This window comes from Pygocentrus nattereri, chromosome 27 (assembly GCF_015220715.1).
Source record: "Pygocentrus nattereri isolate fPygNat1 chromosome 27, fPygNat1.pri, whole genome shotgun sequence".
In the NCBI taxonomy this organism is placed as follows: Eukaryota; Metazoa; Chordata; class Actinopteri; order Characiformes; family Serrasalmidae; genus Pygocentrus; species Pygocentrus nattereri.
Genome location: NC_051237.1, coordinates 1001122 through 1027860, shown reverse-complemented (window position 1 = coordinate 1027860; position 26739 = coordinate 1001122). Strand labels below are relative to the sequence as shown.

The 26739-nt window shown below is 41.1% G+C and overlaps 1 protein-coding gene across 2 annotated transcripts; it reads left to right on the top strand.

The window, feature by feature from the left end:
* The first annotated feature begins 1769 nt into the window (after positions 1 to 1769).
* On the top strand, positions 1770 to 26307 carry fndc5b (fibronectin type III domain containing 5b). 2 transcript variants are annotated; one of them, XM_017708673.2, is made up of 6 exons: positions 1770 to 2100; positions 11434 to 11549; positions 15479 to 15677; positions 20305 to 20394; positions 21178 to 21311; positions 22770 to 26307. In XM_017708673.2, the coding sequence occupies exons 1-6, from the start codon at positions 2031 to 2033 to the stop codon at positions 22785 to 22787; spliced, it is 627 nt and encodes a 208-aa protein (XP_017564162.1). In that variant the 5' UTR covers positions 1770 to 2030; the 3' UTR covers positions 22788 to 26307. The 2 variants fall into 2 exon arrangements, with proteins under 2 accessions (XP_017564162.1, XP_017564163.1); XM_017708674.2 differs by having other exon boundaries at positions 21178 to 21363.
* Positions 26308 to 26739: the final 432 nt, after the last annotated feature.

The following is a 26739-nucleotide window of genomic DNA, read 5'->3' as shown; positions in this document are numbered from 1 at the left end:
CAGTAGTTTCCTTTCTGAAGAACCATTTCACCATGCAGAACCCTTCCATCAAAACCTTTTTGAGTGTTCGTGGTTGTATATGGAAACATTTTCTGGACTAAAGAACCTTTGAAGAACCATCTTTTTAAGTTCCAGTTCCTCTCATTAATAATGGTTGAATGTCCAAACATGACCTTATATTTTCACACTGGCTAATTTATTACATCCACCAGTGTTTGATAGTTGAATACCGTGTTTGAAGTTTCAGTGTTTGAAGTTTCATGTAAAGGACAAAAGCACAATGAAGCTTAATTGCTAGCAAAGTCGATGTTCTTCACTTACAGCATTTCTCATAAAAACCATCCATCCATTTTCTAAGCTGCTTCTCCCTCAGGGTCGCAGGGGGGTGCTGGAGCCTATCCCAGTGGTCATCGGGCGGAAGGCAGGATACACCCTGGACAGGTCGCCAGTCCATCGCAGGGCAGACAGACAAACAGACATACACAACCACACACAGACTCACACCTAGGGGCAATGTAGCATGTCCAGTTGGCCCGACTGCATGTCTTTGCATGAAAACTGGAGAACCCGGAGGAAACCCACGCAGACACAGGGAGAACATACAAACTCCACACAGAGAGGACCCCGGTCACCCGGCCGGGGAATCGAACCCAGGCCCTCCTCGCTGTGAGGCAACAGCGCTACTTACCGTGCAGGTAGAGTTGTCAGATGTTTGGTGTCTGAATGGGCCACACATTCAACATAATTTCATAAGACCGATGGTTATTATAAAGCAGGTGGCTTTCAAGAATGTAAGCCCTGGTCTTTGTCATAAGCTGTGATACAATCTCAGTTTATAATGCAAAGGATTGATTGATATGGTTCCCCAGATGGCAAAGAAACACTAACATTGTCCAGTTCAATGCAGATCTACTGAATCAGCATTAATGTGTGGTTGATTTTAGGCCATCAGCCAAAACAGATAGAAACGGCACAATATCAGTGTTGATTATACGTTACTTTGCTATCTGGGATGTGTTTGTTGTGCTCAGTTTGTCCTGAATGTGTCCCAGATCTCAGAGAGAGAGAGAGAGAGAGAGAGAGAGAGAGAGAGAGAGAGAGAGAGAGAGAGAGAGAGAGAGAGAGAGAGAGAGAGAGGATGCCAAGCTTGTTGCAGTAAAAGGGCCCTGTTTGGTGCTATATAGAACCATTTCAAAGTAGTTCTACAGAGAACCGTATAGCCTAACACATTCTCCACCGATCTGAAGAACCCTTTCACCGCACACAGAATCATTTAACCATGAAATGGTGTGGTCTATAAAACTCATGGCTCTAAACGGATTCTCTTTACTGAAGAACCCTTGAAGAACCATCTTTTATTAATGGCCTGCAATGCAGACCGAGCAGTCTGAGGGTAGCAGCAATAAACTTCTTTGTCTGAAACGAGGCAGTGTTTTGTTTTTAATGTATACTAAAAAATGAACATCGTAGTTAAAGTACCGCCACTACATTTTGTGTTAATAAAGTATTTTTCGTGTAATTGTTTCACTGGTAATCTGTTACTCAGTGACACCCCGAAAAACCGTTGGTGTTTAACGGCCACGCGCGCGAATCGAACGCGTTTTTTTCTCCACCTCTATTCAGACAAAAGTCGCCGATTGGTGGATCTCTTGCGAGTGCGAACTAATGGCCAATCGCGTCACAACAGCTTCCACGGTTTCGGCCAATCCAAGTGGAGGAGGGGCGGGCTTTGTCGGAATAGCGGCGGAAAACAAAAAATAACGCCGTGTCTCAGGTAGACTCCGCTCCATAGCGTTCTGATGGCGCCCGTCCGTGTGTGTGTATGAGCGTGTGTGTGCGCGCCTGCGTGTGTGTGCGAGGGAGTTTTGCTCTTCGCCGTTCGCTCATGAGACGGAAAACGCGGCAAAGACGACGAACTGTGGCGAATGCTAAAGAAAAGCGGCCCCGTTCTTAGCTTTAGCCGAGCAACGGCCCTATTGCGAGTAAATGGGATTCAACGTCGTCCGAGAATGTAAAGACTCTTCTGAAGGATGGGAGGAAAAGGCTTCGCTGCTACGCTGCTGTTTCTGGGCTGCGTCTCCGTGTCCTCGGTCGATGCCGGTAAGTTTAGCATGGCGAGCAGCCCCAACAGGCTTAAAACGACACGGCAGAGGTGAATGTTGCTGTTTTGGTGCGCTGAGAACAACATCTGGCTGTTAATAGCAGAGCCACCAGACAGACAGAGTGGGACATGTTCACTGGGGGGTGAGGGCAGAAGACATGGACAACCTGTTCCTCATATAGGTTACATACATGGAGCAACAGTAAGGTATAGTCAGCCACCCTACACGTAGGATTCAAAAGGAGAGGGGAGAAAATGGGAAAATAGCATAACTTGGGCCTCAGCCCTGCATTCTGTGGGGTTTTCCCCATTTAGTGTGTGTGTGTGTGTGTGTGTTTGTACTCATTCACCCCATCATCTGTCATTTAGACCCACGCCAAAGAGGCTCTGGTGGGCAAGCGATAAAGAAAGCCTTAAAGTTTCATTTAGGGTCTAAACTGGACGTCACTGAGTGAGCCTTTATCATATTCGGCTTAACTGTGGTTGTATGAATGTCGACTGTTAATAGCTACACAGCCTGAGACTGTGGACTGCTGCATGCATCACGACGACAGCTTTCCCTGAAACCACAGGTTAAGGCATGCATTAGATATAAATCCTTTAATACATTTCATCAATAATCAGTTACCAGGGAATGTCCAGTTTCCTCAATAATGAAGATACACTGAATGCTATATCCATCATGCAGATTAAGGCATAGGAATCTACCCTTAAGGGCCTCTGATTAAGGACAGAGTGATCTGTATTCTCCACCAGGCCAAAGAGAAGCACACAGGTTTGTTGTGTACTGTGCACTGCAGCCCTAATAATGTTTTGGACTGTTGTTTTGATCAGCAGCAATAGTGGGTGTGTGGCTCTGCTAACCTGTAATATTCATTGCAAACTAACCCGGCGGGTCTCATCCCAGCCACCCACGCTCCATTATCCACACACGTTCAAGGAGATCCACTCTGCGCTGGCTGCGTGCATTGTACCTTCATGCATGTGAGGGTAAATGAGGAGGAAATGAGCAGGGTGGAGGAGGTATGGAATCCAGGGGGCTTAATGGGATTACATGTTTGAGATACAAAGCGGTAATAGCAGTCCATGAATACATAAATAAAGAAACAAATAAGCCATAGATAGGTTGGATTTTCATGTAAATTGCTCTCAACGTGAGCGAATGTAAACAAGAGGACTAGAAAATGAAGGCAAATGCGAAGGACTGGCGTTAAGAAGGAGCAGGTTTACTGGAGCTGAATGTTTTTTTTAGTAGAAAATTGGCTTATGAATAGAGAGTAAATGGAAAGCAGTGGAAGCTGAAATTAAAAGAACCTTCACTTTTGAACAGTCAGTGAATAATCTGTAATGCACTACGTCTTCAAAGTAACCTTGTGAACCCTGCCTATGAGGCAGCATAGCCCATCACACTGAATAAGCAGCCGTCTAGTTTTCCCTTTCATGTGAACAGGAGAGGCTCCATCAACAAAGCCTCTTCCCATATCATCTCTCTAATCAGGCAATGCAGCAGAGAACGTTGATGCACGGTGAGAGAACAAACGGGCAGCACGTTCAGTTCTAATTGAGGGAATAACCCAGTTTACAGACAGGCAACTTTACTACACAGCCACAACAAAGGCAGCAGGTGATGCCAACATGCAGCAAATGTGCTAGAACGCTGAACAGCCATGGAGGTTTCGCGTGAGAATTTACCTCCTCGTTGCGCCTGATGAAAGACGGAGGCGTGTAGCGCTGGGGTCTCTCTCACTCACTAAATGGCTGTTTCATCTGACAGTGGCAGTTGCTTTGTGAAAGTTATGGGATGATATCATAAATATTGTATGAGGCGGATATTGTTCTGGGAGAATTTGTGTAGTTCTGGGACGTGTAAATTGAGCACAGATGGACCACACAGATCCAGACGTTTTTGCAAATGTCAAACAAATACGAAGAAATAAAGATGCAATTGTGAACTAATTTGTTAGTAACTGTCAGTGTCAAATACTATATCATTTCATTTGACTTACGTTTCCCAGATAGACAGTCTTGTCCAGCTGGCTCACTGGAGAAAAGTTTACTGTGGTAAATGCAAGTGTAGCTGTAACCAAGCGCATATATAGATGGCTAGATATAGCCAGGTATAGATATAGACTAGATATAGCCAGGATTTGGGTGTTACTGAACTTAAGAATGACACCACTGGTGGAGTCAGCCTGTCAGACTTGAAGAGACAGAGCTGCTCTTTGGCCCAAAGGCTGAGGTTTGGAGCACAGAGGGCTAATCCACTCAGCCTTGCAAGGCTTGCATCCAGTTTGGAGTGCTGTTGACACTGACTGCAACACCACATGTGCAGAAATGAGAAAAAAATGAGTAAATAGTGAAAATAATAGTACAAAATATCAAGAACCTCCCTGACATCCATAAACACATCTTGAGCACTTTTTTGATATTGGATTGCAAGACAGCACACGGTTAGAAATGAAGGTACTGTGCCAGAACATTTTTGTTCATCAAGGTACAAACAATGTAAATGTACCCTTAAAGGTGCGACAGCGGTTTTAAGGTCCAAATGTGAACCTTAAATAAGTTTTTTTCCAGGTGGAAAGTACATATTTGTACCTTTTCATAACCTAATATTTTAGATAAGATGTCATTTCTGTGGATTACGGTGTAGTTATGTTCCCTGACTACAGGTACTAAATGTACCCTTGAAGGTACCACGCCACTGACAAGAGGGGCACTGCCCCAGCGGCAGTTTCATACTGTTTTTTCCGAGAGTGCGTCATTATAACTACTCGCTGATGTATTCTGCTTTTCTTCTCTTCACTGTCATCAGTAACAATAGTGTTTGCAGAACGACGTTCTGGTTTTCAAGCAAGCGCTAAAATATTAAATATTACAATGTTTAGCCGCCTACAATGTTGTCATTGTACCATAATGAATTTTTCACATTACACCAGCCTCTGGCCACATGAACAGTGTTTTCCCTGTTGAGCCATAAGTCATTTTATTTAGAAGTTTATGTAATTATTCTCTTTACTATAGGTATTATTTTCTCTGTAGGAGTTTATACTTATTGACACTGCCTTTTTATTCTTTCTTCAGCATCATAGGGAATATGGTAGTATGTTGCTGTACTGTGAAGTATTTATTAGGAATCGTATTGTAGGCTCTGTGTGGTTTCTCATTTCCGTGATGTCCATGATGACTGGACCAATTTGTCACCACTGTAAACTAATTATTCCCAAATTTCAAGCAAATTTGGCATGATAGACTTCCAAATATTGCATACTGGAAATTCCCTATACATGCCATGTGTACTTCAGATGGTCTGAAGAGAATCAGTTAGGTCCTACCCAAACTAGAGCTGCATGATTCTTAAACTCTTCATGAATAAATGCCATTTTTACGCTGTTGAGGCATTTTCCTAGTTTTACCTTTCTACCACCTGCATATGCGCCGTTGCCATAACTCCATGACAGTAGCCCTGTCGTTCAAATACAACCTTTAAATGGCAAAAAGTTCCATTGATGGAATTTTTGATTTCCAAGTGCTGCAACACTGTGAATTTTTTCATGACTGAAGTGCATCACTCTCAAATCTCAAAATCTCATTCACAAGCAAAACAGCGTTGATGGAGCAACACTAGCGATATCAGTGAGAGGATGCTTCTTCAGTGTCATGCTTTCTTCAGTGGTTGCCTTTTTCAGTAGATGCCTTCTTCAGTGCATGTCAGAGCTTTCAGCAACAAAGTTGAAAGCTCCTGTTCCCCTCGAAACTAAGTGTAACATTTTTAAAAATACTACTTTTTAAATAAATGCATATGTTTTTTCCTTAGGGTAAAATTTGATCAAATAAAACAAATATGAATCAACCCTGTTCTTGAATGGAAACGCATCGAACAGGGTTGGGAGGCTCTGGTTCTGGAGATCAGTTGGTATCAGTTAACTGCCAAGCTTAAAGTGTTAATGCAGGGAAAACACCAAACTATGCTGGACTCGGGCCCCCAGTTCCCCAACCCTGGCATGAAGTAACGCATCAGGACCATGATTTTAATATTTTTTTGTGCTGCCCTAACCAATGCAGATCTTGACAAATATAGGCACTTTTTGTTTCAACCCAAACATGCATACATCTTTAAGCAGTAGTCCTATGACTGCTCCTTTGCACGCACACCATTCAAGTCGAGTCGAGTCCAATATTTTCACATTTGTAAAAGAGCAGTGTTATGTGAGTTAATCACAGTTAACCATGACTAAAGATAGCTACAGTTACAGCTGCGTACTCTCTCATCAGACAGCCCTGCACCCCCTCTTCACCCTCTTAACAAATTGATTTAGGCTGATTGTTCAAAAGCATCCCGAAAAGCTGTTTGCAATCAGATGTTGACACACGAACAATGGGAAATCACACAGTTAGGAAATAGCTGATGTGCTGCATCTGTGTTTGTGTCAAAAAATCTAATTTTGATAAGCCAGCATACTTGGCATGAACTTCACAGAGAAGACTTTGTAAGCCACAAGCTCAGGATACGTGGTTGTACGTTACGTTTGGACTGGACTGAAATTTGCGACTGTAAATATTCTCTCTCGAGCCTGCATAAGAGATAGATGTTGAGAGCTTGCTTTATTTATGAGGCTTGGCATGGCCAAGGGCCGAGGAGGCAGCCAGTCCATGCCAGCATCCTCAGCTATCAACCCTGGTGGAGTAAATCACTGCAGCAGGCGCAGGTGGTGAGGAGGTGCTCTGGCCATGCCTATGCCCTGCTTTCTTCACACAGCTCACACCCATGCTGCCTCTGATAAACCTACAGCAGATAGAACTGCACAGGAGATTGTGGCTGTGATTAAAAAACTTGCAGAGTTTTAATGCGGCCTTGTGTGAAACTAATACCCCACATATCGGTCCAACCTTGTAAAAATGCTGGTAAAAAACCTGTTGGCACCACATGAACACCAGAAGTCAGAAATGAAAATGAAATGAATGAAAATTAGAATTAAATTATAGAGCGAAGCTGTTTAATACATCAGAATTTCTTAGTAGAAGAAGAGGTTTAAAAGTACTAAGGGATAGAAGTTTTGTAATTATATTAGATGCATATTTGATTTTGTACCAGAATGGACCTAAGGTTTTAATGTAAGGGTATTATATATTATATAGTCATGTGCCAAACTTAGATCACCCCCAATTTACAATGCTTTGTTGATTTTCTATGTGAAAATAGGTTTAACATCCTCTACCTGGCGCTAATATGGCATCTTTATGCAAATTTTAGGGCACAGTTTATTTGGAAAAATAGTTAAATATAAAATGTGCCATAACTTTTGCACAGGCCACATTTTGTGTTTCATTTATTTTTCTAGTGTGTTAATAGACAGAAGTGTGTTCTCTGCAGGGGATATATAGTTTTTTTTTCCACTAAGAAAATCAGTAAAACATAATATAATTTGAGGTTGTTACATGATACAAAACTTTGCACAGGCCGCTTGGGCAACTAAACCCAATCTAAAGGCCAAAATGAAGAGTTTGTGGCCAGAATTGTAGAAACATTTATCATATCTACATTGTATTTGCTTCAGAACCAAAAAACCCTTAGGTGTTGCATTAAGAAAGGAAATATTTATTAAAAAGTTAACATTAGTAAAATGGTAGCTATCATGTTGGCTACCACATTGGATTTATGCATTTAGTTCCGTGTCTGGATCTGTGAAAATTCAGATTTTTAGGTGTTTTTTTTAAAAGGTTTTTTTTTTTAAATGTAAGTAAAAGTAAATCTTTGTACAGGGCCTGCATTTTTAATGGCTAAATGTGTGTGAAATGTTTTGGCCAGAAGCTCTGGGCAATAGACAGTGTTGATCCCTGATTATAAGGATTATATAAGATTAAGAAACACTGTAAGGATAAGTGAAAAACTATGAACTGGACTTTTGCACTACACATCACTCCAGTTGAATGGATGCACTTTGAAGCCACAGTGAGCAGACGGAATATGCAGTAGGACGGCAGAGCTTTGGGTCGAGTGCATAGCCAAAGAGCTGATCAATAGATTCAAAACACATTTGTCTCTGGGGACAAGCCAATACACTTTGCTTAGGCACGATCTGTGATTCATGGGAAATATAGATCAGTCATGCAAGTCTAGCGAGACAAGCTATTACCAGGCAATGGGATCCAGTTAAACTAATTGAATGCACTGGGACATCATTCTAGCCATGATAGAGTAACAAAGAAGTACCAAAGAAACATCAGCAGCATTTTATGCAATATGAAAGAACAACAAAGGACTTTGCTACCTATGATAGAGTAACAAAGAACACATAAGAAACATCAGCAGCGTAACAAACAGCAGACCCGTGCTTTCATTTCCAGGCTGACAGTAAGCCTGTAGAAACAGAGACATAGCTGTGGAGTCGTCCCTTCCATTTAAAGAAGGAGGTGTGGGCTACTTTAAATTCAAAGAATGATGATGAGGGTATGATGGGGTAGGATTAGTGCTGGGCAATGTGTCGTCTGTACTGGTGTGCTGGCAGTGGTGTCACAGCTGTCTTCATTTTTGAAGGGGCCTAAAACTTGAATTCACTATGTTGTCATGTTATGCAGAGTTCTGTAGTATAGCACTGCACTCTTCATCCTCGTAGATTTAATAACAATCATGATGTTATGTCCTTTTTGTGTTTTTGTCCATCAGCATTCTCTCAGCACCTTGCGTGCATTAAACAAATACGTCATGTAACCGCAGCCCCTTGAAGTTGTGCATCATTCTGTAGTTGGTCTCATGGCCATATTAGCAGCTCCTGGTCTAAACTGATTTTCTCTATGAGCAAAATGTCCACTATTACGCCCCATCATACACAAAAAGCTTCCAAAATACAATAATTTGTGTCCTCTGTGCATTCTTCTGCTGCATTATATGGTCGTTATGGAGTCAAAATATGTAAATGTATATGTTGAAACCCCTCCTTCTTCAAATCAAACGCCCTATAAATTTATAATCTTCACCTTCTGTTCCCGTCCCCACCGCCACCCCATCTACTCCCTGTTCCTCAGTCCTGCATTAGTCCTGCTACAGCTGTGCAGTGGGGGGGTCTGGCCTTCTAACTACAGGCAGAAGCTGCACAGAAGTCCAGCCCAAGGTGTCAGAGCTCTCCCCTTCCCTCAGTCAGTCTGCTCACATACTGCCTTGTTGAAGGCATTGGTCTAAAGTCACAAAATGAACATGGCTACATCCATGCTAATAGCAAGCTAGCACTCCTGTGCTGAAATGATAAAAGTGAGTCTATTACCAAACTTTAACACTATTATATATTGACACCATCCACTCCTAATGTACACATTAGGAGTACACTTAACAAAGCTTGCTGGCATGTTTGGTGTATTTTTTTGTAGTTGCCAGTCTTAGGACATCAGTTTAGTGCACAGAAGTGTTAGCATGTGTAGCAAAATTCATATTTCGACTCCTTAACAACCTCGTAATTCAGAGGGTCCAGCAACATTCAGAAAAAAAATGTACGTTGAAGAAAACATTGGATTTGGAACTAATTTGTTAACCACAGTCCGTTTTGAGAAATCCAGCTTAGACCGGGAGTTTCTAATATGGGCGTGATGCTGACTACATAAAGGTGGCACAACTTCGGTGGTCTATTGAGAATCCCCCAATGGTGCCAAAGAAATCCTGACTGTAAGCATAGACACCAATGTAGAGGCTAATAAATATGTATTTGACATTTGGCCTCCTAGCTGTTACGTTTGTTACATCATCTAAAGGAGGTTCCCCCAGTCTTTTAAGCGGAAAACCTGACTCCAGGGATTGCCGTGGCACCGAGGTAGCGGGAGATTGGATATGTTTACAACAGATGTTGCAATGGTTATATTTTTCACTTTGGGTGAAATGTCACTTTAAGAGTAGCAACAGATAAAGAACACTGTATCTGTGCGAACGTTAGTGAAGTCCCTGCGGCAGTAGAAACGCACTACGTAAAATCCTTTTAGTGTAATTTTATTAGAAGAAAACAGAACCAAACAGTCCTGTCAAAACAAGCCGTATTTTGTTTGTTTGACATTTGTTTAACAGACTATTACTCAGAGATTAATTTTATTAATGCAAACTTTAAGTATCATTAAATTTGTGATCCTGTGATATTTTATTATTATTGCCAGGCTTCTTCAGACACAGTTCGTATAGCTCAGCAGCACTTGCTAGGTTCCCCTGGGCTCCACAGCCAATACATGCCAGAATCCTCAGCTTCACAGTGATGTTGCACTGAATCCAGATGTCACTGCAGAAATCGTGAGACCATATCTATGATGACGCAGACATTTAAGCTTTTCTTCCCATGGTTTTGAAAGTTATTTGTGCCTGAGGCCATGTATAAACCTGTCTTGCTCTATGGATCACCATCTTTAAAGCTGGGCTGATGTGTGCTATTTCTGGCTACTGGAACATATGTAAATGGAACACCTGCAAACAATAGGGAATGTGTGCTTACAGCAGTAGCCTCAGTATGACACTATAAAGCTTGAATTAAAGAGGTAAATAAAGCTGAATGTGAGTGGTTACCATAAAGCATTGCATGCGTTTTTTTACCAGACCCCAAAAACAGAATTTGTGTAGGATGTCCTTCTTGACGTCCTTCCTCTTGGTGGACAGAACAACCTCCTACCTGGACAACCTTCTATTTTTTCCTTTCATTCCCTCTTGTGTTTTTCGTCTTTCAAAATATTTTCCATATTTAAGGGCTGTGGATGTGTGATATTTTGATAGATGATGTAAGGCAGACACTATGCTACTCTACTGTCAGCGAACATTAGGGATGACTAGGTATTAACTGTGGTGATTTATGCATCGCTGCTTTACTATTCTGACGAATGACAACACAGTCACAACATCTGAGGCCCTTTCTCTGCATGCTTCTCATTTAATTCATGAGGACAAAACACAGTGGCAAGAAGCAGACGGCAGCATGCGCTGTGAGCCGTGCCGAGCCATTCGCTTTATTTGTTGTCCAGTAAAGACACTGTGGCTAGTTCACATAACAATCTGAGAGCTCCCACATGAGTAAATAAAAGTAAAATGTAATGGAAGTATCGATTGGGAGCAACCGCAGAGCAGGTTGAGCATCAGAGGGTTTTTAAGAACTTGAAACACAGCGTCCTGCTTGGTGTTAGAAATGAGGGGGGGTTGCATTTGTGCAAAAAGCAGTGCATGATCTTTTGAGCCGATGTCTTCACACACATAAGAGGGAGATGTTCTCAGATATGCTCCACATGCTGAGGGCCCGAACTGTTGAAAGGAAATGTGATAGGAAGCCCGCTCAACACCTTTCTCTTTCTTCTTTTGTGACTTTTATCTTCAGACAGTTTGTCTGCGCCGCTCAATGTGACCATCAAGACCTTAGAGGGCAACTCGGCTGTGGTCACATGGGAGATCTTGGAGGGGGACCCAGTCATCGGCTTTGCCATCACACAGCAGGTACTGACGTATCAATACAGAAGATGAAACGGAAGATGAATGATTGACTTCACAGTAACGTGCGCTTGAGTTTGCGTGTTGTGTGAAATCGAGTAAATTAATTGGATTTATACTACGATTTATGTTTGTGTCTTAAATGTTATCCTTGTGCTCAAAGTTAGGTTTGGATTTAGTGAGTTTTTGGTATTTCCCATCAATGTCCAGGGCTTTTCCACAATTCAGAATAACTGAGCCAGTTTGCATTGTAGACTATGTAGTTACTGAGTAATAAACATCAACATGTAACTAGAAGGGGAAAGTCTGCGAACAAACTTTAAGTTGGCTTGACAGAGCCGTTGCTATGACATCTGAGGTGGTTGCTAGGGTGTTGCTATGGCGTCCCAAGTGGTTGCTAAGGTATTGCTAGACAATTGCTGTAGAATCTCAGTTGGTTGCTAAGGTGTTGCTAGGCCATTGCTGTGGCATCTCAGGTGATTTACTATAGGAAAAAACTGTGTTTGAACAAACGCTTTTTTAATTAAAAACCATAGGTACGATTGGTCCCAGTTCCCAGGCAATATTCCCATATAGGCACTAATCTTGCAAAGTTTTGGTTCTAGCTCAAAAACTGCGACCTGCAAAACTGGTACAAAAACAAAAAAAATGTATAATAATAAAATGAAGAACAGTAAGTTGGCCTTCTTGAGCCAATTTAATAAGCCTGGGAATTTAAGGATTTTACTAAGATAATGTTTTCTGTTTAAATTTGCCAGTTTAGTCTGTATTGTTGCAGTGGTTCAAGATTAGATGCTGACCTTGAAGTCTCTTCAGTATGTTATCTTCACAAGAGTGTCTGTTACAATGTAAAAGAAGCCACTAAATATTGGTGCTTTAAAAATCTCAATATCGGCTGGTATTATTGGTCAACTGATGTATCAGTCAGGCCCTTCTGTGTACTACTTGCGGATGGCATTGATGGCACTTCTGTGTGTGGGTGTTGCATGTCCCGCAGCGGGACGAAGATTAGGCAGTCGTCTGTGTGGACCAGTAATGAGGAATGAAATAACTATCATTACTACCACACTATCACCACACTAAACACTACACACACAGAGAGGCTATTTGTGTATAATGGTATCTTTTATATTGTCCTGCGTCATTATTGGAGCACAGGTGTAGAACAGTGGGTGGATCTTCTTCTATAGAAGCGACTAATAATAACATTCAGTGACTCTAACCCACTGAAACTGACTCTGAAACAATGACTATGAGGTGAAAGTGCAGAATGTCAGTTTCAATTTGAGGATAAACACATTAAAAATGGATGATCCATATCAGTAGCACATCCTATTTTTAAAAAAGATTTTCCCATTTTTAGAATAAAGAAGAACAAGAATAAACAATCTTGAATAAAATTGTCATGTTTATGCCTTGATTGCAAAACTCTTGCTGTTGATTACTCTGAAGTCTGCGACCCATAAACATAAGCAGACGCTGGGTATCTTCCTTGGTGATGATGTGCCTGGATTGGTCAAGGTTGTTTTTTGCCTTCAGTCTTTTCTTCAGTAAATGAAATGCATGATCTGTGGGGTTCAGGTCAGGTAATTCACTGGGCTTGAGAATCTGCATAGTTGCTATAGTATGTATTAGGTCATTACCCTGCTGAAAGGTGAAGTGCTACTCAATGAGTTTTGAGGAATTTGCTTGGATCCGAATAGTTAAGATGCTTCTGTTCGTGTCAGATTTCATCCTACCATCACATCAATAAAGACAAGTGATCCAGCTCCACTGGCGGCCTCACATGTCCATTTACCATGGTTCACAGATGAAGTGGTATTCTTTGGACCATGTTCACAGTCAATTTCTGCATACTTTCTTTATTCCAACATTCCGGTGAAGACTAATCTTCGTCTTATCTGCCCTAAGTAGGGATGCATCTATATGGGATGATGCCGATATTGATATTTTACATGTACATATCTTTACATCTTGTGCATGCAAAACCACCTTCTATAAAAGCTGCTGCACACCAGGCGCGCCATGTCACACAGTGTCCAAAAATTTGAAACCACTGTTTTTAATGGAGATACACACCCTTGCACTGGTGCTCACAGCACGCCACTCAGCATTTTGCCATATTGAGACCACAGAAAGCCACAGTAGATCACATGTGGCTTGAAATTTACACAGAGAAAGACAGCCAGTATTTAAAGTAATCAGACAAATGCTAATGGAAAGGTACCTTGGCTGCAGTTACTATCTGAGCCCTTTTCAGCTTGTATCTTTTAGCTCAAAAACAGCCCATCTGTGAAGAGGTAGTAAATTGTTGCCAAGTGTGATGAGTGAAGCCGAAAGCTTCATTTCATTCAATTCATACAACTACAGTGAAAAAATGAACATGAACCTACATTTACGGCATTTGGCTGACGCTCTTATCCAGAGCGACTTACAATTTGATCATTTTACACAGGGAGGCGAAGGTGGTGTTAGGAGTCTTGCCCAAGGACTCTTATTGGTATAGTGTAGGGTGTTTACCCAGGTGGGGGATTGAACCCCAGTCTACACTGTAGAAGGCAGAGGTGTTAACCACTACACTACACCAACCTAGCTTTTATCAGCTCTGTAACTGCTGCACCATTTAAGGTGGAACAGAAAATTCGAAGAGGCCGGCATATAAGAAGCCAGCTTTAGCTTTGTAGTTTTAATGCTAGTAGTCTTCTTTGATAAAGCAGTGTAAGCCATCAAAACATCCTACATAAGGTTTTGTGTACAGAGTCTCAGGCGCCAGAATGTAACTGCTGCACCATTTAAGGTGGAACAGGTAAATTCAAACAAGAAGCTGGTGAATAAGAACTTCAGCTTCATGGTTTTAATGCCGCTGATCTTTTTTTGATAAGAGGATTTAAGCTATCATGTCATCCTACCTAGAGTTTAATGCACAGAGCTACGTAGCTGAGTAGTTGCAGGTTTTGCTTGTGTGTGCAGTGCTGTAGGAGGCATTTAAGCACAGCCAGTGTCAGCCTGATGCTGATGTTTTGCAAAAAAGCAAATATGGATCGACACCAATATGAATCCAATATCATTGTGCATCCCTACCTGTAAGTCCTTGAACTCTACTAGCTATTAAAGCACTTAGTAAATCTTGCCATTCCGTTCTTGAGGCTTACCAGTGGATTACATCTTGCACTAAACCCTTTGAGGTCATGACTGTATATTCTTCTCTTTGTAGATGAAATTATTATTTACCGCAGTGGTCTTCTGTGCTCTTCCAGGTAGTTTGCTATTACTACGTGTTCTTGCTTCTTAACAATGTACCATACAGTTGATTTTGACACACCTAGTATTTTTACAGCAGTTGATTTATTCAGATTTTTTAGCCTGATGATGTCATATTTAACAGCCAGTGACATTACTGTATGTTGAGAGACATCAGATACAAATACCACTGCAAATGTTATTCTGTGTACTGTAATGTCAACTCAACACTTAGTTAATTAGCTTTCTTGTATATGAGTCAGAGATGCTGTAACTCATAGATGGCAAAAAAAAATCATCTGAGCTTTCAGTTGTCTGGTAATGATCGGTACTTGTTGTCAGTATGACATTTTAGCTCTACAGTAAGTGTTTCATTTCCAGTCCAGCGTGCTGGAATACAGAGCCAAACTGACTGTAATTACTACACTGCAAGGTAAAGGTTCAGAAATAAACTGCAGTCATGAGTAATAAATGATATTCATGCTGTTATTATTTAAGAAAACTTCAACTTCTTTGTCGTGCTTAAAAAATGTAGGAACTGCGAATTGACAGGGATAACAGGGACATTAGGGTGCTTTATATTATTATAAAGCAGTTGTGAAATCTGCCACCAGCCATACTAGGTTAACATGGATATTACCAGGGGAATATTTGAGCCCTTTTATTGTTCTCTCTGTGTGTTCGGTTTATTCTAGAAGAAGGATGTGCGCATGATGCGCTTCATTCAGGAGGTAAACACCACCACTCGCTCCTGTGCACTGTGGGATCTGGAGGCAGATACAGAGTACATTGTCCACGTGCAGTCCATCAGTATGAGTGGCACCAGCCCTCCCAGTGACCCTGTCCTTTTCCGCACCCCAAAAGAATCAGAGAAGCTCGCCTCCAAAAGCCCTGGTAAGTCAGAGGTAAATGCCTCAGTATCTGACATTTAGATCAAATGTAACCTCTTAAAATGTTCCCCTCCAGAGCCTGTTTATTAGTGGAAACAGAACATTGACCAAATGCATTACAGCAAAGGTTATGGTATGCTTATGAAAAGAGAGTTTAAAGATGTTGTGCAGCAAAATCATTTCCATTGAATCATGACTACATGAGGGGATAGACACAGCAGGGCGGCTTATACAGCCACTCTAAAAATACACTGTGATTCAGATCAAATTGCTTACATTTGTGCATTTCCTATATAATTCGTCAGTCTGTCTTATCTAAAATAGCCCACAATATGGTCAATTTTATGTTTTATAATCTATTTAGTAACCCACTTACTCAGACAAACAAACACTGGGGAGATTTTATTATCCACACGGGTTCCCAGCACTGAATAACTGGGGTAACTGGTGCTGACATTTAGCTTGAAACCTTAGCCATGCAGTAAGGGGTCAGGCTTGATTCACACTGTGCGAAGACTGAGGTGACATGGAGAGTGATGGAGAAACTGATCTGGTGCAGTAGAAAAGCTCAAGCGAAGCTTCGCTGGAGGCCCCTTTTTAACTCCAGACGTCTGTGAATGCTTGGCCATAGCCGCCAACGTTTTTTCTGACTCCCACATCCATTTCTGAGACATGGAAAATGACCAAACGTTATTTTCCAGGAACCATCTAGTATGAGTCATACAATCTCAGACACACAATATGAATGCCTTCAGGAGAACATCCCTCAGCCAGGTAAAGCAAAGTGACAAGCAAACAAAAGTCAGTGGTTTTCTACATTTTATTTGGCTGGACGAGTGGGTGATGTGTTGATTGCCCCTTTCAAAATGAATTGAAATATTGACTGTGTCCAGTTGCACTGAGACATACAGGACTTCAAAATGCAGTCAATGGCATTGATACATGGTAATATTCTGTGGGGAAAAACATTGTGCACATTGTCTTTTTATGGTTGGAAGCAGAAACGTGCACAGTGCTCGTCTCCATTTCAGCCGTCAGGATGCACAAATGCCTGAGCTACTTTATGGCTGGGTCACACTAAGCTGATGCCACATGTCAACTGTGACAGGCAGATAACGAGAGCATTTACTAAAAAACACTGTTTCATAATCAGCCATTAGCACTACGGTACTCTCCAATTAATCAGCCAAGCAGTATTACGCTTCACTTCATTTCACATGGCTCGAGGGTGGCTAATGAACACGGACACTTAATCTTTCTCTCTGTATGCTGCTCCCTTACCAGTGCTTCGGGGTGGCTTCACGTTGTTTTTCTTACTGGACTCATGACATGTATTGACATTGATGGTGAGCTGAAAAATGCCTAGACTTTCACTACTCAGAAGCCTGAAATAACCAATAACATTTCAGTTTTACCTGAAGGGTATTGACTTTTTCGTCCAAGGGACAGGGAGCAGAAAAGAGACAACTGGAACTTCTTTCCTCGGTTATGAGACACTGCTGCTCCATCAATCCAGCAGGCCGCGGCAGAGTGTCTATCCTCCAGGGCTTGTCTGAGGCTAATCAGTGAACACAAATAGGAAACTCACAAATTATCTTAATTACCACCAGGCACTTTAGATCTGCCGCCAAGAAGAAGGGCCCAGTCTCTTCTCCTGGCAATGTGAGACATCTCTTTTAAAGCAGGGATCGGAGAAGCCTGCCCTAAAGGGAACCTCTGAAATTCAGACACTGATCAAGGCTCTGGAGCTCTTCAGTAGTCATCTTCATCATCAAACGACAGTGCAAAATAGCTGCTGCTCAAATCTGCTGCCCCAAGTCTGGGTTGAGACAAAAAGTTAGTTCAAATCTTCCAATGTAGATCGTATTTAACATTCCACTTATAAAAGGTACTGTAATACTTGTGATGTCGGAATATTGCCCAATTACATGCTTTTCTTATGGCATGTTTATCCAATCACATGTAGATAATAACAGCCCACCTTTCTACTTTAAAGCAATAGTTTGGTGAGAAATCAAATTTACACTTTTCTCTTTATCCCAAATGTATGTTTTGCACCAGAATTATGAATATAATATAGCTAACATGTAGCAGCCTGTACATCTTTTCACAGGCTTCTAAATGAGTACTCGGACATTTTTTCTTAATGCTACTCTTACAAACAATAGCAATTACCTATTATACTTAAGCACCATCTTTGTTCTTTATGAAATATTGAAATATGAAATTTGTTATAGTTTACAAATATTTATTCATCCCTTTTTATGTTGGATGTCCCAGAGATGCTGTGAGGCAAATGAGATTTAATGTTATGACCAGATGAATCTGACTGGATTTTCAAGATGTAAATCCTTGAAAAAAATCTTTGTTTAGTGTGTTTTAAAAGTCAGTTTGGCTTATTTACTGAATGGAGTCAAGTTCATATTCCATTGCAACTTAGTATTCCAAGTTTAGTTCTATTGCGAGGGAAATAGCTTTGATATGCGAACATGATTTTTTTTCGGGATTGATGACTCGGCAAGTCATTTCAGCGAGTTACATGCACTTAATAATCTGATAACTCAATGTTTTTAACATTGAGCCACTTTACCTGAAAACATGCATCATCTAGAAGATGAAGAATGTTTAAATCCATCATTTTGTCAAGCATGTAATTGGTTTCAGCATTGCTCCAAAGTGTTTTGCTGCTGGTACTGCGGTCTGTTTTTGGACATACGCAGACTGAGAAATCTGACTAAGAGTTTAGATGCACTGAGAAATCTGATTACTGAGCTAAAGTCCAGCTCACTTTATTAGATTTCTTATTCATGTTGCTAGACCTTACTCCGATCTAAGAAATTGGAGTATGCTGACTTGGACGTGGATGATTCTGAATTGATTCAAAATGTCAAAAATCGATTTTCTAAATTTTAATTGATAACATACTGTTGACGGAACGCAAAAGGTGCAACTTGGAAGTGCGGAAGTGCAGTACATGGACAGTCTGTGACGGCACATAGCAAAGACACAAACGGGTGAGCGAGAAAGCCGATCAACGCTCTCTACAGTCAAAGATCGGTCAGGGGTTGGCAAACCAAATGTTAAGAAGAGCCATTTTGCCCTTTCAACAAAAATCAAACCACCTTGGGAGCCATCACATCTTATGTCCAGTATGTCTCCGTATGTGGTAATGTCCTAGTACAGGCTAAAAAATACAAACAAAAACGCAGACTTTGCTCTCCTCTAAGCTTTTGCTCAGTTACAGCCGCTTTCCTCCCGTCTCTGACTGGGCACTTTTTGTTCAACAGTAGAAAAGTTTCTTGTAAAATGTCTCTCAACATTCGACTTTTTATGAGGCTGAAGTCAGATTCTTATTCACCAGCTTCGAATTGTTCGAATTGTCCCATTGCACCTTAAATGAGCACAGAATGTAACTGCAGCACCATTTAAGGAGAATTCGAAAGAGAAGCTGACTTCAGCCTCGTGACTTTTCAGTGTTTGTCAGTTTCTTGTTGCAGATTAAAAGTACCTGGAAACCAGCTGCAGTGCTTATGAATGCCAGTCAGTCCATTTGTCTCCAAATGTTCGTCTTAAATTTGCCTTTTCGTTAGCTACTAGCTAGGCAAGATTGTCTGAATAGCTATGTGTCCTGCAGTCTGTACGCCAACCTTCAGGGTCAATAGGGTGGTGATTGCAGCATTTAAGACCATCTATTGTTAAAACAGTGTTAAACAATCAGCAGAGCTTTATTTTGCTGCAATAGAACATTATTTTATTTTTACCTAAAAGTCTAATTCTGCAGTGGATCCACCATAGGGCTGCACCCCTGATCTAACAGTTAGCGTATAGAAGCACTTTGGCTTTGGAGTTGAAGGGAAGAAGGACCTGGACAGGAGCTGCGCTACATGCAAGTTGTGTCACACTAAACTAAAATCTTTTGGAAACGACAAACATGTTTAATCGTTTTATAATCACATCACAGTCTGAATCGTAATCAAATTGAATCATGAGGTGCCTAGAGATTCCCACCCCTACTGTTTACACGACTACTTGAATAATTAGATAACTGCAGAAATCTGATTATGATCGGATTATTACGTGCATGTAAAGGCACTCACTGCATACTTCATTTGAATAGATTTGAATATTTTTATTCTATTTGCAACCACATTAAGTTGTATGTAATTTCAAATAGACCTGGTTATGTGGTTTCTGACACTGTATGACATACTGCTCTACAAAAATAGACAAAAGCACAAATAGACAAAAATGAAGTTGAAAGAAAGCTCCTACTATTGTTTTAGCTATGCTGGGTCTAGTTTTACTAAGTAAACCTGTGTTTTTTTTAAATAGAAAGCTGGGCTCTCATTTGATTGGATGAATGTGTCATTTGATTGGATGAATGTTTCATACAAGAAAAACAGCAAGTAATTAAGCAATTTCCAAACATTACTAGCAGTGTTGCACCACCTGTTAGGGAAATGTTAAGTAAGATCTACATCAAACGATTTAGGAGAACTTTGGTTCCTTCTAGGTTTGAGCAGTCGAGCCTTTTTGTAGTTTTTGATCATGGAGACTACTGAAGAGCTCTAAAGACAACTAAAGGAGAAAACATCACTTTAAGAGAGTATGTGTGTCTTCTCTTCTGTCAGATGAGGTGACAATGAAGGAGGTTGGCCAGGCAGCCCAACTGAGGGCTGGAGAGCTCATCATTATAGTGGTTGTCCTGATCATGTGGGCAGGTAAGAAAGCGTTGTGTTTTCAATTATTGGTGGTTTCATTATCTGCTGTGAAAAACAGCTCATTACTGTTTTATTATAAAGAACTCTATCCAGTACAGGTACATTTTTTAACCTTAGCCACATATCATTCCACTCCTAACCGAGCACCAGTGGTGTTGAGCATACATATGAATAAGATTTCACGTCACCTAAGCAGCATTACAGCCTGTTTGTTTTTAATTAGAGAGTTAACGAGATCAAAACAGGCTTTGCGTTGCTGATCAGTGTTTTGAGATTGATTAGATACGCCTCCCTTCCCCCACACTCTGATCCAGCATTGGATATATTTTCCTGCTGCAATTGAGGGCCGTTTGAATGATTCCCTGCTGAATCATGTACAAAGTGGCTGAAGTCTAATAGGAAAAACCTCTCGCTCACCATGTGTGTGCATGTATGTGAGGTGTGTGAGAGGGAAAACAAGTTGAGTGGGAGTTTCTTTTGGACTAATTGGACCTCGGGGGCCCTCCAATTCCTGTGTAGTCCCCATCGAGCTTGTGGGAAGACTAGAGAATAAATCATCAAAACTGACAGCTGTGACACAACTGAAAAAAAATGGAGCAGCTCATCACACTTCCTCAGTTCATTTATAATTGGTTTGTAATGTTTTCGGTCACAAAAGTAGAGTGATCCATCACCAGGTTTTCTATTATCTCCTTCCTTCCCCTGACGTCGCCCATCTATCACTCTCCCTCTCTCCTCTTCTGTCCATCTCAGTCTCTAATTCTAACTCCGTCTCTTTCTCAGGTGTGATAGCTCTCTTCTGCCGTCAGTATGACATCATTAAGGACAATGAGCCCAACAACAACAAGGACAAAGCCAAGAACTCATCAGAGTGCAGTACCCCTGAGCACCCCACAGGGGGCCTCCTGCGCAGCAAGGTCTAAAAGCACCTTCCTCCACAGGCAATAACGGGCTTTAGCCTCAGGACATGTATGTTTGTTTTGCAGTCATATATTATTTTAAACATTTATAGCCTAGATTTTCTTAACAAAGGTTTAGCCTGTATGGATGACAGGGTTGGGTAGTCACCCCTTTTTTAATACCTTCAAACCCCAAACTTCAAAATTCAAAAAAGTCAAGCGAGTGACAGAAAGCTAACCTTGAATCTGTTATATGGTGTTTGAGACTATGCCACACTGCACAGGCTTGGTTCCAGTGAACTGATGCTACACACATGCAGAGGATATCGGGTAGTGTTCTGTGCTGTGGGTTTATTCATCACACTTAAGACATCCGAATGATTCCTTGCTGAGTCATTGAGTGGACCCAAACCAAGCCAGCAAAATGGAGCAACGCTACCCTCTTACCGTAGGGGTCAAACATTCAGGCCCATCCCATTCTCTTTGAGTATGCTGCACATGCACTTGCTCACTTGTAGAGAATACAGTGAAAGGTGACTCTACTTGAAGTTGATGTTTATCAGCGCTCCTACTGCATGCGGTGCTCTAGTAAACCAGACTTAATGCGTTCGTTGTGCAGTGGCTTTCAGGTTTTTTGAGTTTTTTCCTGGCTCTGATTTTTCCTGTCCTTCTTTCAGCACCCTGTATCAGTGAACTCTAATCAAAATATCTTTGAGTGGAACATGTTTGTTTGTATTTTCAGACATAGAACACAGCAGTCCCGCAACCTTCAAACATTCAAAACCATTCTTTTTAAAAATCTGTGCTGATGCGTGTCGGCACGTGGCAATTCTGAGCTGGGTTCAGTTTCTTAGCACAGTTTGCCATTAATATATAAAATTTTCACAGAGAAAGGCAGTCAGTTTTTAAATACATAGAGAAATGCTGAAGGTCATTTCACTCAGCTCACGTTTCAGCCTAGTCTTTTTCACCTCATACCCTTCAGCTCGAAAACAGCGAGCTGATAGTGAGGCTATAAACCAGTGCCAAGTCTGATTAATGACGGTGAAGTTTATTTCATTAAATTTATACGAGTACACTCCCGAGCAAAATGAAATGGGCCAAGCCCAAAATATAAGGTTTCGTACTGATGGTTTTGGCTGGTCAGAGTCCAGATATGAACCCTATAGAGAATATTTGGTCTCACATTAAACACAAAGTAGCTTGGCAATATTTTTCAACTGTTTGAAGCTGTCAGTGCTGAGTGGAGAAATACTGACTCTTCTTTCTGTGAAAGGTTTATTGCAAATTTACACACAAAAACTCTCCATCATTTTACTTAAAAAGCGAGTTCCTTCAAGAGTACTTTGTGCTTCTTTATTATTATTTTTTGTTATTTCATTATTTGTAATCAAATATGCAGGACGCAATGCTGACAAGTTCTGCCAACAACTCAAGTTTTCTTTTAACTCTGTTATTATTTGTTTCCTCCTACAGAGCTCTGAGACATACTAGAAAGCCATCCAGTGACATCATTGTAAAACAGACTGCCCATCCTCATTTGAAAAGACTCTTTAATATATTATCCTTGGAACCATGGACTTTGGTGCTTGTCTGCGAAGGACACAGAGACAACCTCCCACTTGAGCACATCTAACGAGCGGAGTGGGCATGAGAAGTGGAAAGTGCCAGACTGCGGTGCAAAGAATTCCCTCGGGTTTGGATCCAAAGTGGGAGACGGTACAACCAGAGCTGCTGCCTCAGCAGGAGGTCCCAGCATGCTGAAAGCTGGAAAGCCAGGAGCGCTATACCACCTGAGGGGCATGCCTTTGCCTCCAGTGTCGCCTCACACAGATAAGGCGGAATATGTCATCCCCTTGGAGGCAGATGCTAAATAAACCAGGGTTGTGCGATAAATGGAGGGGAAAGATAGTTTTCTCAAAGCTTTCTTCCTTTATCAGTGCATCATTAGAGCACACTCACTGAAGAAGGTGGTAAACTAAAGATATTTCGCATAGCGCTCTCTCTCTTTCTCTCTCCATACCCTCTCTTGTTCCTTATCTCTTTCTTTGCCTTTTTGTTGCTGTTTTTATCGTCATGCCTTTTGTTTTTCCTTCCATCTGTTCTATTCCCCTTCCTGTAGTTTTTCTCCAAAGCAGTCAGAACTGTAAATTTGATAATGTTTATTGGTGCAGTGGGATTTCTCTCCATAAGCACTCTCTTGCTCTCAGGGCATCCAAGCAAACATCCACAGGATGAATAATAGAGTGACTCATGCTGAACCATTTTGACCGAATCGCACCATTCAGAGCAACCACAGCTGAACCAACTGCGATATATTGATGGTATATTCGTATATTAATACAGTGATAGAAAATATATTTAATCACTTGTGTGTCTTGAGTAAAATCAACAGCTCGCTGTCTCTGATGAGCACATATATGTACAGTATAAGTTACTTTGGTCCTCATAACGTAGTATGGTCATTAGCATATGTTTTACGAGTGCCGCTATTATGCTTCTGCTGTGACGTGTGGCTACAATAGAGAATCAGGTGCCTTTCCTCCAGGTGTTCCCTAACGCTTTATGCCTCCTTTAAAAACTTCACTCTTAAATTCCCTCTCCACTTGTTTACAAGTTCTTGTGTAACAAATTTTTCTCTTTTGACAGTTTAAGTGAGTGAGATGGCGGAGCAGTCTGACAGCAGACTGTCACAGATGGACTTGTCAGTTAGAGCAGAGTCTCTGATGGGGCCACTGTCTTTAAGAGCCAGCCTCCAGGGTGAGCTGAACAAGTCCTCAGTTGTCAGGCAGCAATAAAGAAATGTGCTTAATGCAGGTCAGGGATGAGGAAAAATCCATTGTGCCCATCACAAGCACTGCACATACATGCTTTATGCTCAGAATATCAGCCACCATAATACTGCACAAGTAAGACATGCATGGGTGTTAGTGGGTTGTACTGTACGCTCAAGAAATAGGACCACACTGTTAATCAAATAAGCCTTTTTGGCAATGTATCTTATTCCATGTCAATGAAATGTCAATAATTGACCTATCTGTACTCTTCCTAGAAATCCATACTTTCTTTGGAACTGTTAGGGTGGCAAGCTTTACAGAACAGCGGCAAAAGTCCCTTTTAACTTAGCACACTTAGTAACATTTTTGTTCACCATAACAAGCAACAGAAGTGATTTTCAAGATTTCTGTTCATTTTTCCCCAAAGAGAAAAGTAAGTACAAAACTAACTACTAGGCCTGTCACGCCGCCGGGGTGGACAATGTTGTTGCAGCTAATCAAAACTAGGCTGGTTGGAAGTGACAATGACACATTTGCCACCATGTTTATATTAGTTTTGGGATTTTTCTCATACATCTGTCCAACCTTGCAATGGTTTTTTACATAAGAATGGATTTGTGGGTGGGGCATGGATAAGTCAATTATATTTCCTATTAAACCAATAGTAATTTCGTTCTGTATGTGCATGGAGGACTTGAATCCAGCTCATAGGTAAGGCAGCGATTTGTACTCAGTACCCTCACTGCTTAGATTGATGATGGTTTTAATCAAGTGCGTTGAAGGGTACCTGAAGGAATCTCGGTGCAATTAAACATTCTCCTGTCCAGACTAGTGGCCATTACCTCCCCATTTCCATCAGGCGGTAGGCTAAACAGACTGTCCTCTCGCATGGGTTCCATCTCCGACTCATCTGCTCCTTCGTTTTTCATGCTACCCCTCCCACCACCAGTGCCAGAGACCCGACAGTTCTCCTTTAATGACTGCTAATTAACCTTGGCCACAGGGGAGAGAGCAGGAGGGCTGCTGGGTGAAAAATGGCTGATATCAATATCGTGTCTAGGCAGCTTACATAAAAGGACAAAAGGGAAGTGGGGTGTGAAAGTTGGTTTACGCCAAAGAGGATTACGTTTTCCTCTTGACAGATCATTTTCCTCCCATATTCACTACTGTTCCTCGCTCCAAACAGATACAAAGAGGCAGAGAGGTGTTCAGTGAAAAAAAAAGCTGCCTCAAGTCAGCTACAGTGTTCCTAAGCAATGTCCTGCTGCATTATAAGTCTGGGCACACCGACTCCTGACCCAAAAAACAACCAGAGCAGCAAGCTATCATTACTAAATGCCTGTGATCATGGCCCCTGAGTTACATTCTTCACTCGGTAATGGCTTTCAAAGGCGCTCTCCCAGCCTTCTACACTTCTATACCATTCTATATGCCTTGAAACATATCCGCCTCTTTGATTTCAACACTCTTCCACTGTGGACATCTCCATGTGAAGAGGAAGCTCAGTAATCAGAGCAGAATTCTCCTTCAGCTATTAGTTCACAAGCAGCACAGTTTCAAAGTTTCAGTATAAAGAGGAGGACACACCTGAAAACGGCACCTCTCTGCTTCTGTTTGGATCTTTCACATTGAATGTAATCATGGAAGTAATAATCTTATTGGTCCAAGAATCTATAATCAAATAATGTATGGTCTGATTATTGTATTATTGTGACTGTAATGACTTACACTGAAATGAACAGTGCCAATTTATTGGGGTAAAATGTGCCATGAGACAGTATTATGCAAAACCAGAGATCATTTAACTTTCAATAACTGTCAAAATGGCAATTAAGTAATTTTTAGTTTTCATTTAGTGCCATTCAGTTTCCGTTATCAGCATCAAGAAATATTTAACAGGAAATTACACAGAGGCTTTATGCTTTCCCTTTATTACAGCTTCCTATCTTTTGCAGTTTTTCAATGGAATCTGCAGGGATATTTTAAACACCTCCACAGTTCAGTCTTAGACGTTGGTTGCATTTTCTGCTCCTCACAATCCAATTAATCCCAAACACATTCAGTGATGTTGAGGTCTGTACTTTGGGGTGGTCACAGTGCATTATTCGAACAACATCAGCAGCTTCTTTGAATTGCAGATGTTCTTTTTTTTTGTCTATTTCCTTTTTTTCTGTGAGGTTCTTCTTGAACAGCTACACATCCTTTCAGACCCACAGCGTTGAGTTGCCTTCTCACAGTGGAAGTGGAGCTTGATTTTATCCTATATCTCAAAGATGAAAGCTTTAACTACACTCTTAGCAAAGAGGATTCTATATAGTACCCAAAAAGGTTTCTTTGGCTTGTAACAATAGTGAAACCCTTTTTGGTGCTATATAGAAGCCTATTTAAAGAGGGTTCTATATAAAACCATCTATAACACATTGTCCATAAATCCGAAGAACTATTTCATGATGCAAAGAACCCTTTAATCATGCAAAGAGTTCCTTGAGTGTTCATGGCCCTATATAGAACCATTTTCTTTACTAAAGAGCCCTTGAAGAACCATCTTTTTAAAGACTGTACTGTTTATCTGACCCATTTTCTCTGTATTTTTAAAACATTTTTCTTCAGTTTTATGAACTTTTATCATTTATTTCCCTTTGAAATCCTCCTGAAGAATGAATAACTTG